The sequence below is a fragment of the Arvicanthis niloticus genome, chromosome 1 (assembly GCF_011762505.2).
Source record: "Arvicanthis niloticus isolate mArvNil1 chromosome 1, mArvNil1.pat.X, whole genome shotgun sequence".
Classification (NCBI taxonomy): domain Eukaryota; kingdom Metazoa; phylum Chordata; class Mammalia; order Rodentia; family Muridae; genus Arvicanthis; species Arvicanthis niloticus.
In genome coordinates, this window is record NC_047658.1 from 3,207,891 (window position 1) to 3,225,931 (window position 18,041).

General features: G+C 53.3%; 1 protein-coding gene across 1 annotated transcript; it reads right to left on the reverse strand.

Annotated features, from left to right (window-relative positions):
- Positions 1-2,652: 2,652 nt before the first annotated feature.
- Positions 2,653-17,922, reverse strand: Bcam (basal cell adhesion molecule (Lutheran blood group)). The gene is made up of 15 exons (XM_034524977.2): positions 17,760-17,922; positions 15,747-15,868; positions 13,170-13,398; positions 13,023-13,093; positions 11,939-12,035; positions 11,659-11,841; positions 10,541-10,677; positions 9,904-10,060; positions 6,593-6,711; positions 6,349-6,490; positions 5,428-5,564; positions 5,127-5,271; positions 4,898-5,042; positions 3,221-3,338; positions 2,653-3,131 (listed from the first exon to the last, which is right to left on the reverse strand). Exons 1-15 carry the CDS (start codon positions 17,821-17,823, stop codon positions 3,126-3,128), a joined length of 1,872 nt encoding a protein of 623 aa, XP_034380868.1. The 5' UTR covers positions 17,824-17,922; the 3' UTR covers positions 2,653-3,125.
- Positions 17,923-18,041: the final 119 nt, after the last annotated feature.

An 18,041-nucleotide genomic window follows, 5' to 3' on the forward strand; every position in this document is an offset into this window, starting at 1 on the left:
ACCAGGCTGGCCTCGAACTCACGGAGATCCTTCTGCCTCTGTCTCCGAAGTGCTGAGAGATGGGGCTTACTACTTCTGCCTCTCAAATGCTTGGATTCCCAGTATGTACCACTGTACTTTGTCTCTCCCCTCTACCCCCACCCCAGGGTCTCCTTACATCATAACCTTGGCTGGACTTGATCTTGCAGCAATCCTCATGCCTTGCCTCAGGTTTACTAAGAATACAGATATGAGCTGCCGTGCCTAGCTGGGCTTAAGTCAGAACCTCACTCCCCTGTTCCCCACATCTGTTTGTTTATTTAGCATTGTGTGTGGCTGCCCTTGGAGAGGACAGCTTTTGTGAGGTTCTCCTTCCATTAGGTGGGATTTGGGAGATGACTTGGGTCATCTGGCTTGGGGACTGGAAACCTCACTGTTTGAGCCATCTCACCTTCTTTTGTTTGTCCCAGAATTCTAGAGTGTGAGGCAGGATGGAGAATCTGAGGCCAGCTTGTGCTCTGTGAAACCCTGTCACAAATAAGCGAGCTAATACACAAATCCACCATTTTCAACTGTGCCACATGTACAAGGATAAGATAGCTCTGCTGACAGGGACAGAGAGGTGGGAGGATCTGAACCAAGCCTAGGGTCTGGTGACTGGAAGTAGCCTACCTAATCCAGTTTCCCTTCCCCTCTTCCCGAGGTTTCAGTTACCCATGGTTAGCCTCAGTCCAAAAATGTTCAATGGAACATTCCAGATATAAATAATTCATGAGTTTAAAATAACTTTCGTTTTAAACAATTTTTAACAATGTCATACTTTGTGTCCTTATAATTATTTAATTTGTGTGAATGTGCATATGTGTGATTATGTACATGGGTGAGTGTGTGTGTATGTGTGTGTGTGTGTGCATGTGTGTGCACACATGGGTGTGCATGTGGAGGCTAGAAGACAACTTCAGGTGTTCCTTAGGCACTATGAACCTTTAAAAAAATTATTTTAACTTTTAATTATGTGTACGTGTCTGTCTGGGTATGTGCAAGTGACTGCAGGTGGCTGCAGAGGCCAGAAGAGGGCGCCAGATCACCTGGCGCTGAAGTTACAGGTGTCTGTGAGCTGCCTGATGTGGGTGCAGAATAGGACTCAAGTTCTCTGCAGGAGCAGCAAGCATCCTTCACTACTGAGCCACCTCTCCAGCCTCAATCATTTCGGTGTTTGGAAACTTGCCACACAGGCTGGACTAGCAAACCCCAGTGACCTGCCTGTCCTGCCTCCCAAGCAGTGGGGTTATGTCCAGCTTTATATGTGGGGCTCTGGGGAGTGAGCTCACATCCCCATGCTTGCAAAGTGAAGTGTCTTGATTGAGCCATCCGCCCTGCCCCCCAGCCCTCTATTTTACTAATGACTGTTCGCTTTTCTTCCTGTTCCTTCTTTCCTTACTTCACTTTTTGAGATGGGCTCTCAGACTGTAGCCCTGGTTGGACTTGAACTCACGGCAATCCTCCTGCCTCAGCTTCCTGAGCGCTGGGATTATAAATGTGAGCTGCTGCACCTGGCTTTATTAATAGCTACTAATTTCTTTTCTTTTTTTCTTTTTTTTTTTTTTTTGGTTTTTTCGAGACAGGGTTTCTCTATGTAGTCCTGGCTGTCCTGGAACTCACTCTGTAGACCAGGCTGGCCTCGAACTCAGAAATCCGCCTGCCTCTGCCTCCCAAGTGCTGGGATTAAAGGCGTGCGCCACCACCGCCCGGCAATTTCTTACTGATCTTAGTTTGTAAAGTGGGATTTATCATTGGTGTATGTATGTAAGAGTGTGTGTGTGGTCACTGGAACTTGTCCCAAGGGGACAGGTGTCTACTATATTAAAAATGTGAACTGAAAGCCAGCTATGGTGGCATAATCCTGTAATCCTGGGTCTTGGGAAATTAGGGCCATCTTCAGCTATACAATGTGAGTTCAAAGCCAGCCTGGGCTACATGTCCCAATTCAAGCCATTAAGCTTGGTAGCAAGTGCCCTTACTCACTAAGCCGGCTGCTCACTGGCCCCTGTTATTTTGTGATTTTGAGACAGTCTTGTTCTGTAGTCCCAGCCTTCCTGGAACTCACTGTGTAGCCCAGGCTGTCCTCAAACTCACTATCCAATTGCCTCTGCATCACAATTGCTCAGATGACAGGCATGTGTCACCATGCCAGGCCTCCACGCTTCTCTCCAGTCCTTGTTTGGACCTCAGAAAGTCCGTTGGTTTCTTCCTTCTGCCCCAGGTTCCCTTGGTATTGCTTCCATCACCCCTGCTTCTCCAGGGAGTTCCCAGCTCCTCCAAGAAGGGAAGAAAAATTTTCTAGACTTAGCTTCAGCCCCTAGGGACTCTGGGAATTTTTCCTTAAGGGGATAGGACTTTGCTCCTAAGCAGACACTGGGCCCTGGTTCACAGTGACCAGGCTGCTGCTCGGACCTGGGCGTCTTTCTTCCAGGATCAGCCAGCTGAGTCTTGTTCCATGCTAGCTCTCTAACCCTGTCCAGCCTGTCTCCTACTGTTCTGCTTGACATCAGACCTTTCCTGAGGGTGTGTGAGGAGGCAGCCAGCCAGCAGTAGTAGGAGGGGGAAGATGGCCTGTACCTCCCTTCCCCTTTATCCTCCTCCCACAGAAGAGAACCTGGCCATAGGAAAGTGTCCACGTGACAGGCAGCATTTATTTCAGAGTCCAGTGTTCACAATGATGGGCTGAGGATGAGGGCAGGGATGGGGTGGGTTGGGGACTCCAGTGTCAGACTACACAGCAGGGTATCAGGTGGGGGGGTAGTGCCCAGGAAGGGAGACAGGAGGTAAAAATAGCCCCGGCCTGCCGACCCTCAGCGCCATGTCCCAGACCGGGCCCTGGGCTTGGGTCCAGGAGCTATTCTGGGGCCTGGGAGAGTTACATTCCCTGGAGGAAGGTCCCCTCCCAGCCCCCACCTCCCTCTTTCCCTCCCCAAGGCCGCTGGCCACTGTGGGTCCCTGCCCAGCAGGCAGAGGAAGGAAGGGAGGGCCGAGGCTGGAGAAGGAAGGAGGCGGAGGCATGCTGAGGCGGAGGCGTGCTCAGAGCGGGTCCTCCGATGATGCCCAAAGTTCCAGATCCAGAGACTGCCTCTGAGAGGTCCTCAGCCTCAACACTGAGGACAGAAGGGGCAGCTAAGCCTGAACCACAAGGCTGGCCCTGCATTCAGCCGGTTCCCCATTGGACACCCAGACCATCACGCACCTCATCTCCAAAGCCCCCACTGCCACCTCTGCCACCTCCGGAGGGTCCACCCATGAGAAGGCCCGTGTGTTCTGGCCGCTCTGACCCAGAGTGGCTCAATTCCGGTTCCCTGGCTGGCCTGGGGGAGGACAGTGGCACGATGAAAGGGTTACTACTAAAGGATCTGGGAGAGGGTAGGGGTGGTCACGGCATTGGGTTTGGTGGTAGGAGGCGAGGCTGGTTGCTGAGGCTGTGGATGGGTTTGAAGCAAAACTACAGCATCCGAGACCAGTCCGGGACGCTTATGGACAGAAGTTGACGATGCTAGGGAGGCTGGAGATGAGGTGAGATGCAGATAGATTTGGCTGGTTACAGGTGACAAATGTGGAAGGACTGGGAATAGGCAGTTTGGGGCTAGCCACAGACTGGGGGTTGTTGGGATGTGGCTATGATGACAGCTACTGGAAGTATGGCTTTAAGGAGCAGGTCAGAGTATGGCTAGCATTGGGATGCAATCGATCCTGTGTGGGACTTCGGATAAGACAAAGTCTAGTCTGAAGATGAAGTTGGGCCTCGTGGCTCTAATCCCAGCACTTGGGAGGATAAAGAGGACTGAAAGTTCAAGGCCAACCTGGGCAAGACTGGACAACACAAGAGAACTTGTTTTAAAATACTCAAAAAGGGGCTTAGGATACATGGAAAGTATCTTCCTAGAATCCCCCAAGGAGGGGCTGGGGGCGTGGCTCAGTGGTGGAGCCCCTGCCTAGAATCCCCCAAGGAGGGGCTGGGGACGTGGCTCAGTGGTAAAGCCCCTGCCTAGAATCCCCCAGTGAGGGGCTGGGGGTGTGGCTCAGTGGTAGAGCCCCTGCCTAGAATCCCCCAGTGAGGGGCTGGGGGCGTGGCTCAGTGGTAGAGCCCCTGCCTAGAATCCCCCAGTGAGGGGCTGGGGGCGTGGCTCAGTGGTAGAGCCCCTGCCTAGAATCCCCCAGTGAGGGGCTGGGGGCGTGGCTCAGTGGTAGAGCCCCTGCCTAGCAGCTTCCATTGTGCTGGCTAGTTTGATGCCAATTTAACATAGGCTAGAGTTATTTGAGAGGAGAGACCCTAAGCTGAGAAGCTGCCTCCATAAAATCAGGCTTGTAGGACATTTCTTTTTCTTTTTTTCTTTCTTCCTTTCTTTGCTTCTCCCCCCATCCCGCTTTTCAGTTTTTTGAGACAGAGTTTCTCTGTGTAGCCCTGGATGTCCTGGATCTCACTTTATAGGCAAGGCTAGTCTCAAACTCAGAGATCCATCTGCCTTTGCCTCACGAGTGCTGGGATTAATGACGTGGGCCACCCCTGTCTTATAGGGGTGTGGCTCAGGAGTAAAGGCTTTGTCTAGTATATGTAAAGTCCGTGTTCCAGCCACATACTTCAGACAAAACTAAAGACCAGAGCTAAAGTTAGGCAGAGCCCTGCAATGGAGAATGATAGGAAGGAGATGGAGTTAGGTCTTGCTGGATGAGATTTAAGGTGGCTTTTGGTGAGATTCTGGGTTTGGTAGGCAAGGCTGCTTGGGTTGGAGATGGGTGAAGAGAGGTGGGGGAGGCCGGGTAGTTGATGGCTTTGGGGCTCCTTTAACCAACCACAGAGCTGTTGTGTTCGGCTGAGGGCAAGACATGGCTGAGGTTGCAAAAGGACTCGAAGCTTGCAAGCACTTACGGAGCCCCTTTCTCTGCTCGTCGGCAGCAGCCGGGGCGCCCCTTGCGTCTCATGCAGTAGAAAGCAGCGACCACGAGTAGCAAGAGACCGACGCTGACTGCCACGGCCATGACAGCCACTCCAGCCTGGGCAGTCTGAGGGGCCACTGTAAGGAGAAAACGACGATGTACTCAGAACTCCATCAGGGCAGCCTGCATGTCCACCCGCCGCTTCCGTCTAGGTTACCTACCAGAGCCAAAGTGGAAGACATGGCCTTTCTTGCCATGGATGTTAGACGCTTCGCAGGACACGCCCTCTCGGCTCAGGGCGCTGGTCACTTTCACTATCAGTGAGCTGCTCATCCAGCCTCTACCCTCAGAGGGTGGCTCTGCTGGCTGTGGAGGCTTGGATCAGGCCCGGCCCCTCGGGATCAAGGGCTGGGGGGTGAAGGCTGAGGTGGAGTGTTGGGGGATATGAAGCTTGGATCGTTGAGGGTCAGGGTCCCCTGTGGAACTTGGGGTGGACTCAGGGTGGCAAGGAAAGCCCCTTACAGTATCGCCTCGCTGACTCCAGGTGAGTTTGGGCTCTGGGAAGCCCCGGGCGGAGCAGGTCAGCATGACTTCATCGCCTTCTGTCCAGCTAGTCCCTGATTTGGGCTTTATCTCAATCGGTTTTAACTCTGGTGCTCCTGTGGGTGGCAGGGAAGCATAGCACAGTGAGCGGGAGACACGGGAGGGCAAAGAGGAGAAAATAAAGAGGAGGGACCCCGGGGAGAGCACTCGATGGATAAAGTGCTTGCTATACAAGCGTAAGGACCTGAGTTCGGATCCCTAGCACCCACATAGAAGATGGCTGAAGGAGTGAGCACTTCTAACCTGGACACTGGGGTCGGGGGAGGGGACAGACAGGAGGATTCCGAGACTTCTCTGAACATCCGTAAACCTAATCACTGAGCTCCTGGTCTCAAAGAAGGTGGAGGGGCCTGGCAAGATGGCTCAGCAGAAAAAAGTGCATGCCGCCAAGCCTGACAACCTGAGTTCGGTCCTTGGAACCGATGTAATGGAAGGAGACAACTGACTCCTGCAGGTTGTTCTCTGACCACCAAACTGCCCCCCCCAATAAATAAATAAACATAAAAAGATAGTACGGCTGTTCACAGCAGCATACACCCCGAGTTCCAGCACTTGGGAAGCCGAGGTAGCTGCATCTCTGTGGGTTTGAGGCTAGTCCAATCTACATAGTGGATTCCAGGCCAGACTGGGCTACACAGTGAAACCCCTGTCTCAGAACACGCATTCCTCCCCAGCAAAAAATGAAGGAGTAGAGAAAGATTCCCAGCGCCAACTTCTGGCCTCAGGCATATACATACATGCACATACGCATACACATGAATAGCTACATACACCACACATGCACACACAAACATAAGAAAGATAAAAAGGCAGACACTGTATCCCCATAAACCACCAAACCTTGGACCATGAGCTGGAAACTCTGTGTGCGGCTCAGGAGGGGGACTATGGGTGTGGATGCCTCACACGTGTAGGTGCCAGCTGAGTCAAAGGTCACAGAGTCGAGAGAAAGCATGGGGCCATCTGCAAGGGTCACAGAATCCTAGGGAAGGGAGAGAAAGAAAGCCAGGCAGGGCCATGAAAGGATGAGAGACAGGCGGGGGTGGGCTGCACCCGAGGCCCCACAGCTCTCTCCTCCAATCACCTTGGTCCAGCGCACAGTAGGAGCAGGCAGGCCTCTGGCGGAGCAGTGCACCACTGTGCCACTGCTGTTTAGGAATACGAAGAGCTCCTCAGGCCCGCTCAGCTCCAACGGATCCAGGTCTGCAGTGGGGAAAACATGGTCACATTCCCAAGGCCATTGCTCATGCAACCAGGTCCTCTAGAGGGTCACCAGGGGCAGACAACACCATGTTGCTCTATTGTAGTACAATGACATCTCTATTTTCCACCCGGGCCTATCAGCAGGTACCAGAAGAGCCGCTTTAAAGAATGCACTACCTGACCTGCAGAGGCTTTACAGTGCTGTCTAGGAAACCCAGGGCCTTCCACCTGCCAGGCAAGCAAATGCAATAGCACTGAGCCACGCCCCCAGCCCCTCACTGGGGAATTCTAGGCAGGGGCTCTACCACTGAGCCACGCCCCCAGCCCCTCACTGGGGGATTCTAGGCAGGGGCTCTACCACTGAGCCACGCCCCCAGCCCCTCACTGGGGGATTCTAGGCAGGGGCTCTACCACTGAGCCACGCCCCCAGCCCCTCACTGGGGGATTCTAGGCACTTATTCTGCCTCAGTGCTGTGCCTCCAGCTTTTTGCATGAGCTCAAATTTTTGCTCTCTCTTCTGTGCCAGCCCATTCTAGCTCCATAAAAGCTTGACTGGCTTGGGCCAGCAAGATGGCTCAGTGAATAGACACCATTAAGCCAGACAACCTGACTTCATGCTTCTAGACCCACAGGGTGGAAGGAGATAATACTCTGGCGAGGTACACACACATATGCACATACGCACAATGAATTAAAATGTTAACGATAATTTTAACTCATCAGACAACTTGATGGGTTCATGGCTAGGTATAAACACAAGGGGTAGAGCATTTGTTTCGCATAGCTAAGACCCCGTGTTCAATTGTTAGCGTCTCAAAAGACAACAACTTAATTCTGGCTGGTTTGGTGACGCCTCTGATTCCAGCACTTGTGAAACTGAGGCTAGAAGGTTTGATCTTCAGGTCAGCTCAGGTTACATAGTAAGACACTGTTAACAGAAAGGAAGGTTTTCTTTATATGGCGCCACCCCATCCTGTCCTCACCGTCTCCACACTATTCTTCACTTGTTTTATTTTTTATTTTATTTTTTTTGAGACAGGTTTCTCTGTGTAGCCTTGAGTGTCCTGGAACTCACTCTGTGGACTAGGCTGGCCTCGAACTCACAGAGATCCACCTCGCAAGTGCTGGGGTTAAAGGTGTGCGGCGCCACCGCCTTCTTATCCCTCACTTTTTAAAAGTTGTATTTTTATTGTTTATTGTGTGTGCATGCATGAGGGCCGCAGATCATGTATGAAGGTCAGAGGACACTTGCTGGAGATGCTTCTCTCCCTCCTTCATGTGAGACCCAAGAATCAAACTCAGGTCATTCGGCTTGACAGCAAGCTCTTTGGCTTGCTGAGCCATCTTGCCTGCTCATTTCCTCACTTATCTCAATCTGTAGTCCTCCACTGAGCAGCCCAAAGGGATGTTTTTAAAGAACACTGGTCCATCTTCCTCTTTCCATAAAATCCTATCATGGCTCCCCAGTACTCTTGGCATCATGTCCAAACTGCCACAGACTACAAGAGCCTGCCTAGTCTATGAACACTGCCTTTCTTCCTCTCTACCTGCTACTCAGAGACCCTGTGTTTAAATTAGTTTTTCTCGAGAACACCAAGGGCCTTTGCACTGGCTTTCTCTGCCTGCAGCAGAAGCTGCCAGCTCTGCGGGTTTCGTGCATTCTTCTTCAGTATCATTCCTTATCTCTGTGTCCCCTTCTCTCAGAGGCTCCCCTGCCCCGTTGCTGTGGACACCCTGATCTCAGGATCTCTTTTCCAACACCGACAACTGATTCCTCCAGCTGCTGCAAGGGCCAGCAGCTGTCAACCCTCAGCTGTCAGCCCTCTGTGGGAATGCCCTCAACTGTAAGAAGCCTCTCACCAAGGTCATGCCCCTTCCCTGTACAACACACAGCCAGGCTCAGCTCCTTCATCCTAGCCGGGGATCACTGTGGATTTTGACTCTCCACTCCCGCCCCAAGGCCTTTTGTAAACTACAGTTTTGTAAACTGCCCATCCTTGCTGCTTCTGAATGCAGAGACTTTCCATAAACACTCTACTTGTAGACCCAGGGGGGAAACACTTCTGCGAACTCAAACTGACAATCTGTCATATCAACGCTACTGCCGTAAGACACACTAACGAGACTAAAAGGGTGTGGACTAGCACTTGCCTTCTGTCTCTGCTACTGTAGTGGGGCTGCATAGTAAGTCCAAGGCCGGCCTAGCTTCAGGAGAGTGCCTTAACTAAAACAAAACAACCGATGTAGGCTGGAGGGGCTGGGGGCGTGGCTCAGTGGTAGAGCCCCTGCCTAGAATCCCCCAGTGAGGGGCTGGGGGCATGGCTCAGTGGTAGAGCCCCTGCCTAGAATCCCCCAGTAAGGGGCTGGGGGCGTGGCTCTGTGGAAGAGCCCCTGCCTAGAATCCCCCAGTGAGGGGGCTGGGGGCGTGGCTCTGTGGTGGAGCCCCTTCCTAGAATCCCCCAGTAAGGGGGCTGGGGGCGTGCTTAACAGTAATCTACCTGCCTAGAAGCCAGGAATTCTACATAAAAAAAAGGCTAGGTATAGCTGTGCAAGTTTAATCTTTGTGCTAAGGAGGCAGAGAGGTAAAAAGATCTCTGGGACATTTTGGCTGGCCAGCTAGTCTAGGTTAGTTAGAGAGCTCCAGGTCAATGAAGAAATCCTACTCAAAAAACTGTCAATCCTGAGGAAAGATAGCTAAGGTTGACCTCTATCCTTGGCACACACATGCACAAGATGTGTGAACATGCACACACACACACACACACACACACACACACACACACACACACACCAGAGCTTTCTTCCTAGTGAAGTAAACTGCAAAAGCTTTTTTTAAAACTCAGGATCTAGTCAAGTCAGAAATCAATGGACTTAAAATTGAGGAGTTGGAAGGAAGAGAGGCGCTTGCTGGAGGTGCAGCCTCCGGGGGCAGGGTGGGGGGATGGAGGTCAGTCGATGGTAAAGCTGCTTGGGTGAACACAGAGGGTTCAAGAGGGACCTGATCTTGTCTACACACCACTGGGGAGCCACAGCACGCTCTAAGCAGGGGAGAGAGAGTCAAGGATGTGCTCTGGACACAGCACTCTGGAAAATCTGTGAGGCAGTTTGGAGGGGCAGGGTTGGGACCCAGAGGGCGAGGAGCAGCGGATGAAGCCTGACTCCACCCTATCCCCCCTCCTCCCAGGCTCTCACAGGCCACGTGCAGGTTTAGCTTCTTGACAAGTTGCACTTCCTCCTCGGCATCGTAATCCTCTACTCTGCAGCCGTAGACCCCACTCTGGCTCCGATGCACCCCTTCTAGGGTCAAGTTTCCGCTGAGGTTAACATTCAGTTGTTCCTCCTGGGTACCCTGAGTGAGAAGATGGGACACCAGATGCAGTAGCTGTTCTCGGGGAGAAATTGTGGGTGGAGTCAGGGGTCATACTTGGTTAGAGTCTGTTCAAGCCAAGGCTCAGGAGGTCATACAAGTTGGGTGTATCCTCCAAACCATCTCGAGTCAGGGTTAGAGGTCCTTCAGCTCAAAGGTCCTCGCCAAGCCAAACACCCCCTACTCTGTCAAAAATAGCAGCTGGGGCTGGGGGTGTGGCTCAGTGGTAGAGCCCCTGCCTAGAATCCCCCAGTGAGGGGCTGGGGGTGTGGCTCAGTGGTAGAGCCCTACATAGAATCCTTCAGTGAGGGGCTGGGGGCTCGGCTCAGTGGGAGAGCACTTGGGTCGCGTGCAACAGGCCCTGGGTTCTAGCCCCACTCACCACTGAGGATAAACAAGAGGTTGATAAGGTTAGTATTGACAGGTTTAGGTGGTATCCAAAGGGACCACAGAGTGAGTTACCTGCTGGCGGAAGAATGAATACTCTGGGCTGGGGCTGCCGTCACCCTGGCAGAGCAGCTGGACAGCGTCCCCCTCACGTACCCAGCCCTCTGTGGTGGATGGGCTCCCCACCCAGAATTCTACATGCTCCGTGGGATCTGTGTGAAGAGAGGAAGTAAGGTCATGGCATGTGTCCAGGCTGGGCTGAGGAGGAAAGGTCAGGTCTACTTTTAAAGGGAGAGTTACAGTATCTAAGGCTTAGAAGTCTATTCTCTTTTTAGTTTTTTAAGGTTTATAAGCCAGCTGGGCAGTGGTGGCGCATGCCTTTAATCCCAGCACTTGGGAGGCAGAGGCAGGCAGATTTCTGAGTTCGAGGCCAGCCTGGTCTACAAAATGAGTTCCAGGACAGCCAGGACTACACAGAGAAATCCTGTCTTGAAACAAAACAAACAACAACAACAACAAAAAGGTTTATAAGCCAGGCAGTGGTAGCACATGCCTTTAATCCCAGCACTTGGGAGGCAGAGACAGGTGGAGTTTGAGGCCAGCCTGGTCTATAGAGTGAGTTCCAGGACAGCCAGAGCTGCACAGAGAAACCCTGCCTTAAGAAAAAAAATGTTTTTCTTGTGCGTGTGTGTGTGTGTGTGTGTGTGTGTGTGTGTGTGTGATTCCTTTTGTTTGATTTTGAGATATGCTGAGTCTCAGCTAGGTTTTGAATTCTTCATCTTCCTGTCTCTGCCTCCTCAGTGCTGAGATGACAGGCACATGCCACCTCACCTGATAGGTCTAGACTTACTCTCAGAAAATCAAAGGTCAGAGGTCGAGGGAAGTTGACAGAATGGCTCAAAGGTCAGAGGTCAAAATACAATTTGAGCTTTAAGACCAGACGGTATATGGAAACCCAATTCAGTGGGAGAGAGTGGAGCATCCTGTGGGGTACAGGGTCCTATGCTGGAGTCAGGGTCAGTATGATTGATTAGGGTACTGTTGGAGGTCAAAGGTCAGCCACCCGACCCAGAATCATTTCAGTATGAGGTTAGTAGGCAGAGTGAGGACCCAGATTGGAATCCGGGCCTGGGAGTTGGGCCTTCATGGGATGAGATCTTAGCCCTAAAGGGCTGAGGGTCATGGGGACTCACAGTGCAGGGTGAGGCGGAAGGTACGGCTGTCCAGGCGGCCATGTTGGCCTGAGGGCAAGTCGTAGTGAGCAGCACAGTGGAAGTTGGCATCCCGATCATCCTTGTGGAGCCTCAGGTAGAGGGTGCTGGTCAGAGAATATAGGCCCGAGGCTTCCCGTACAGTACGACTGGTCATGTAGCCCTCTGTTAGGGAGGCATGGAGCAGGCTGAGGTGAGTTAGCCCCGCCTCCTAGAAACCCTTACTCCACTCCACCCCGCCCCCTGGCTCCAGATGGCTCACTTTGGTTCACCTCCATGGGCACATCCAGACGCTGCCCGTTCCGGTACCATGTGATCCGAGGCACCGGGTTTCCGTTGTTGCTGCTGCAGGTGGCAATCTGGGGACGACATGGGCGTGGCCTGGGCTTGGTGCCAGGACTCTGAAGTCTGGTTCCCCTTTTCCCAGATCTGCCCTTTAGATGTGTCCACTGGGCTCTTTCTCCCCAGCAGGAAACAGAAGCCCCTGACTCCCATTCTTCCCATTCAAAAGCCCAAAGCTCCGGCCTGGGCCTGTGAGACTGACGGCTCAGCCAGTAAGTGTGATTGTGGGGGAGATGGAAGATCTGAGTTAGATCTCGGGAACCATGTAGAAGAATAGGAAGGGAGGTGGCTCTCAGAAGTGGTCCTCTGTCTTATACACTCACACTGTGGCATGTGTGCCCCCCCCCCCCAACTAATTAAAAACCTGGACTAAGCATATTGAAACCCAACTATAATTTCAGGTCTCAAGAGGCTGAGATAAACATCAGTTTGACACTAGCCTGGGCTACATAGCGAGACAGAAACATCAGTTTGACCCTAGCTTGAGCTACAAAGTGAGTTCCAGGCCAGACTGAGCCTCATGAGACCCTAATTCAAACAACCCCAAACCAAAGTAAGCTCGGGCACATAATCCTAGCACATGAATCAGTCACAGAGGCAGGAGGATCAGGAGTTCAAAGTCATCCTTAGCTACATAGCATGTTTGAGGTCATGCTGGGCTGGCTATGAGAGGCTGTTGCAAACAAAACCAAACCAAAAAGGAAACAGATGCGTAGCTGGCACACCCCCGAGACCTCAGTACTTGGAAGGTATAAGTGGCTACATGGAAAGTTTCAGGATAGCCTGTGCTACATGGGGTCACTCCCCCCTAAACAAAACAAAACAAAAAAACCCAAAACAAGTAAAAACTCCAACAACAGGGAGGCTGAGGTTTATAGACCACCTGCCTGGCATGCTCAAGACACTGAGTTCAATCTCCAATAACACGCACGCACGCACGCACGCGCGCGCGCACCCTGGTCTTAGATTCTTTGCCTACTGCTTGCAACTCCAGCCCATATTACCTCCTGGGCAAACTGGTCCATCACAGACAGCGTCCCTTTGTTGGGATACACCTCCGTAGCCTCTGGTGTTGCTGTTGGAAAGATGTTTACGTCAGGAGGCCCTCCTCTGGACCCCTGGCTCCTCGGGATGGTTTTGGGGACACTTACCAAACACATGGACACTTGAGGTGGCCTCTGAGGTACCTGCTGCCCCAGCCTTCACTACGCACACGTAGTCCCGTTCATCGCCCACCTGGGCCTTTGCTATCACCAGACGCCCACGGGAGTCTACTTCGTATGGGGGTGTGCGACCCCGAGAATTGTGGATTGTGCCTAGGAACTCGGAGCCCTGTGGTTCCACAGAAGCCAGACGGTGTCGAGCTCTGGAAGCATCAACCTGTGGGTGTGTACAGGAAACAGTCTTAGCTTGGGCAGTGAATCCTCCTTTATTTTTTTTCTCCAAGATTTTTTCTCTTGGTCTAGGGAAGGAACCTAGGGGCTACATGCTAAGTAATCACTCTACCACTGAGCCCCTCACTGGGGATTCTAGGCAGGGGCTCTACCACTGAGCCACACCCCCAGCCCCTCACTGGGGGATTTTAGGCAGGGGCTCTACCACTGAGCCACACCCCCAGCCCCTCACTGGAGGATTTTAGGCAGGGGCTCTACCACTGAGCCACGCCCCCAGCCCCTCACTGGAGGATTCTAGGCAGGGGCTCTACCACTGAGCCACGCCCCCAGCCCCTCACTGGAGGATTCTAGGCAGGTGCTCTACCACTGAGCCACGCCCCCAGCCCCTCACTGGAGGATTCTAGGCAGGTGCTCTACCACTGAGCCACGCCCCCAGCCCCTCACTGGAGGATTCTAGGCAGGGGCTCTACCACTGAGCCACACCCCCAGCCCCTCACTGGAGGATTTTAGGCAGGTGCTCTACCACTGAGCCACGCCCCCAGCTCCTCACTGGGGGATTTTAGGCAGGTGCTCTACCACTGAGCCACGCCCCCAGCCCCTCACTGGAGGATTTTAGGCAGAGGCTCTACCACTGAGCCACACCCCCAGCTTCTCACTGGAGGATTTTAGGCAGGTGCTCTACCACTGAGCCACGCCCCCAGCCCCTCACTGGAGGATTCTAGGCAGGTGCTCTACCACTGAGCCACACCCCCAGCCCCTCACTGGAGGATTCTAGGCAGGGGCTCTACCACTGAGCCACGCCCCCAGCCCCTCACTGGAGGATTTTAGGCAGGTGCTCTACCACTGAGCCACGCCCCCAGCCCCTCACTGGAGGATTTTAGGCAGAGGCTCTACCACTGAGCCACACCCCCAGCTTCTCACTGGAGGATTTTAGGCAGGTGCTCTACCACTGAGCCACGCCCCCAGCCCCTCACTGGAGGATTTTAGGAGGGGCTCTACCACTGAGCCACGCCCCCAGCCCCTCACTGGAGGATTTTAGGCTAGCATTCTATTAGCTATCAGTGAGTTACACCCTCATTTCTCTTTCTATTTTTACTTAACTTTTTTTGAGACAGGGTTTCTTTGTGTATCCCTGGTTTTTCTGGAACTTGTAGACTAGGTTTGACTCAAACTCAGAGATCTACTTGCCTCCTGAGAGCTGGAATTAAAGGTGCACGACTACATGCATGGTCAGCCTTTCTCTCTCTCTCTTTTTAAGATGTATTTATTGATTTATTTCATGTATATGAGTGCACTGTAGCTGTCTTCAGACACACCAAAAGAGGGCATCGGATCCCATTATAGATGGTTGTGAGCCACCATGTGGTTGCTGGGAATTGAACTTAGGGCCTCTGGAAGAGCAGTCAGTGCTCTTAACCACTGAGTCATCTCTCCAGCCCCAAATGGTTATCCTTCTTTAAAACTGTTTTTAAAAAATATTGATTTTTGTATTTTTGTGATTTTTATATGTATATATATATATTTCTGTGTGTACACACACATGAGTACGGATATTCACGGGCGCTGGAAGAGGGTATCACATCCCTCAGAGCTAGAGTTACAGGCAACTGTGAACCTAGGAGTGTTGAGAATTGAGCTCAGGGCCTCAGGAGAAGAACCAAGTGCTATTAAGTACTGATCCATCTCTCTAATCCCTCAGCCTTCTCCTTGGTTTTTTTTTCTTTTTCGAGACAGGGTTTCTCTGTGTAACCCTGGCTGTCCTGGAACTCACTCTGTAGACCAGGCTGGCCTCGAACTCAGAAATCCGCCTGCCTCTGCCTCCCAAGTGCTGGGATTAAAGGCGTGCGCCACCACCGCCCAGCTTTCTCCTTGATTTTTTATATGGCATTTTATACCTCAGTGGGGTCTGACTTCACAGTATCTGACCTACCCTCATGGTCGTCCGGGATTCTGGGCCTGAGAGGCCTGTCATTTTTCTCACCCCTCTGGGCCCATCTGTGTCATCGCCCCATGTCTCCTGTGTCTGACTCCCCTGTCTCTCATTTCCTCTCCTGTCGTCTTGTCTCTGGTGGCTCTCACTGCGGCGCTATGTTCCGAAGGGGAGCTGCGTCCTTACGCCTGCCCTGCGGGCACCTGGCACCCTGCACAGGCCAAAGCCTTCTGAGGTCTCAGCCTCCTCATCTGTGAAGTGGAAAGGCAGCTTCCGATGGCTCTAAGTAAGGTCTTCTGAGCAAACAGCGTAGGCAGAGCTAACGGCTGCTGAGGTGGCCAGGCCACTGGGCCCTCCCTCCTCCCCCTCCTCCTCCTCCCCGGCTTCCAGTGTAGAGCACTCACAAGGAGCCATTCCATCACGTAATGCTCAAGGTGTTCCCGTGGAGCGCAGTCCAGGGCGATTTGCTCTCCTCGCATCACCTCCACCCGTGGGGGTACGGACACGCGCAGCTCAGCCTCGGCACCTGCAGATTGGTGCAGCATCGAGTGTCCATCACTGCCATCAACAGGGAGAGCAGCCCTCCAGGCCCCGGCCGCCTCCCTCAGACAGGAGGCTAAGCTCCAATCTCCTCCCTGGGATGCAGATCCTCTCTCCTTGGTCCTCTCTGAGCATCTGTTCTGTCAGCATCTCTCCAACTCTTTTTTTTTTTTTTTTTTTTAAGAAATGGGGTCTTACTGTGTAGCCTTGGCTGCTTGGAATCCTGCTAGCTATGTGAACCAGGCTGGCCTCGAACTCACAGAGGTCTATAGCCGCCTCTGCCTCCCTCCTGAATGTTGGAATTAAAGTCCTGTGCCACTGGCCCAGCCTCTGTCACTCATAAGGCTTAAAGTAAAGTGTTCCCCAGTGCTCCAAGCTGAAGCCTGGCTTCTTTCACCAGTTATAGCAAACGTCCCCTCAAGGAAGGGCCTGGTTCTCCCCTTGGCCTCCAGCACACAGGGAAAGACTTGGCCTGGGGCTGAATAACAGGTCTTTCTCCATCTCGTCTCATCCTAGCTCATGGTCCCATACTATCTTCTCCAGTAGCTCCTGGGGGCCCTCTGCTCTCTCATGTGTGGTGGGCTGGGGTGTGGGCTGCAGCTGGGCCAGAAGCTGGATGGGTGTGTGGGAGTGGCAAGGGGGGACAGGGCTGGGCAGGTTTCAGGAATGTGGGAGGGCCAGGCTGGCTGAGACCTGCCCGGCTTGGCGCCAGAGCCCCCTACCCGCCCCTTGACAACCCCCCCCCCCCATCTCTTTACCAGAGAATCTTGAAAGGATGAGGTGAGTCACCTGGGCAGAGGGTGAGGCTGGGTCCTCAGGGAGAAAGGGCTGGAAGTTTAGACAACTAGCTGCCTGAGGCATAGCAGGCTGGATATGGAAAACATGGATCTCTGAGTCCTAGGAACCTAGGAACTTGGGTCTTGGATTCCTGTCAGGGTCTGGCGGGTAGCATGGTTCTTGCTGAGAATCTACCCTTTGGGCTGGCATCATTCCTTTGCCACCTAGCCTGGCACAGGCTACTCCTGGATTCCCACTATACACCACATTTGTGCCAGGAGCCCGGGTTCTCAGGCACCCACCTCTGGCCCCAGCCTGTCCCAGGGGAGCTGATGTGGGGCCAGGCTGGTGCCCCGGACTGGACGCGAGCAGCAGGCAGCAAAGCAGACAGATATCCTGTGTTCCCTGATCTCTTTCGCCCTGTCCCCAGTGTCCCCCAGCCCCAGTTTCTCCTCCCCCTTCACCACATGCAGGTGTGTGGATTTATCAGGGGCCCCAGGAAAGGGGCCCTGTCGGTCGGAAACACTGCTCTACGTTCTCTGTTCTCTGCCAGGCTCGGTTCTCCCGGCCCTTTCAGAGAGAGGCTGGTCCTTTAGAGACAGCCTAAACTCTGAATTTTAAGGAAAACCTAACATTCTAGAAAGTGCTTTCGTCGCAGGGTCCCCAGCCTTTCTGAGGAAACTCTGAGCTTAATCACTTAGAGAACAGCTCTGGGATGTTAATCTTCAGTATCTTAGCAGAACCTACTTTGACTCTGGGGGAGGGGAGGGCTGGACTCCAGGCTAAGGGACTAGGGGCCACAGATCCCACATTCCAGGTACCCAAGGTTATTAGGGGTAGTAGGGCTTAGATTCCAGGATTCCCCGAGAGCTGGGAAGGGACAACTATCTCAGATGCGTTTGCTCCAGAGCTGGGGTATCCTTAGCTCTCAGATCCGGTACACCCCAAGGCCTCCCCGCCTTCCTCCCTACTGGGGAATCCCTAGATTGTGATCCTTGGGGAAATGGAAGCCTGTTCCCCTTGTCTTCTCTGGGACTCCAGGGGCCTGCCCCACAGCCCCAACCTTAAGTTTCAGCTCTGCCCTGAGCCCCAAGTCATACCTGAGTAGCCCGACAGCAGGAGGGTGAGCCACAGCAGCCCTGCGCGGGCGTCAGGGGGTTCCATGTTCCCTGCAGTGGCGGCAGTGACTGAGCCCGGGCGAGGCTCTCCGCCGCCCTGAAGCTGGCAGCGGAGGCCAGGCCCCTGACCACGCCCCTGACCACGCCCACCCCATCCCCAAGCTGGGCGCAGGGCCAAGACCTCCCACTGCCCAGAGAGGACCTCCCACCCTCGCTCGCCGGGACCCGCTAGCACCGTCGCGCGAGCTGCTCCATCCAACCCAC

What these genes read in the sequence shown, in the direction of transcription:
- Bcam (XM_034524977.2), bottom strand. Translation starts at nt 17,823, where the DNA reads ATGGAACCCCCTGACGCCCGCGCAGGGCTGCTGTGGCTCACCCTCCTG. An exon ending in CTACTGTGCGCTGGACCAAG is followed by an intron (nt 6,491 to 6,592) that starts GTGATTGGAGGA and finishes TCCCTTCCCTAG; the next exon opens with GATTCTGTGACCCTTGCAGA. An exon ending in GGAGTCAGCGAGGCGATACT is followed by an intron (nt 5,272 to 5,427) that starts GTAAGGGGCTTT and finishes AAGCCTCCACAG; the next exon opens with CCAGCAGAGCCACCCTCTGA.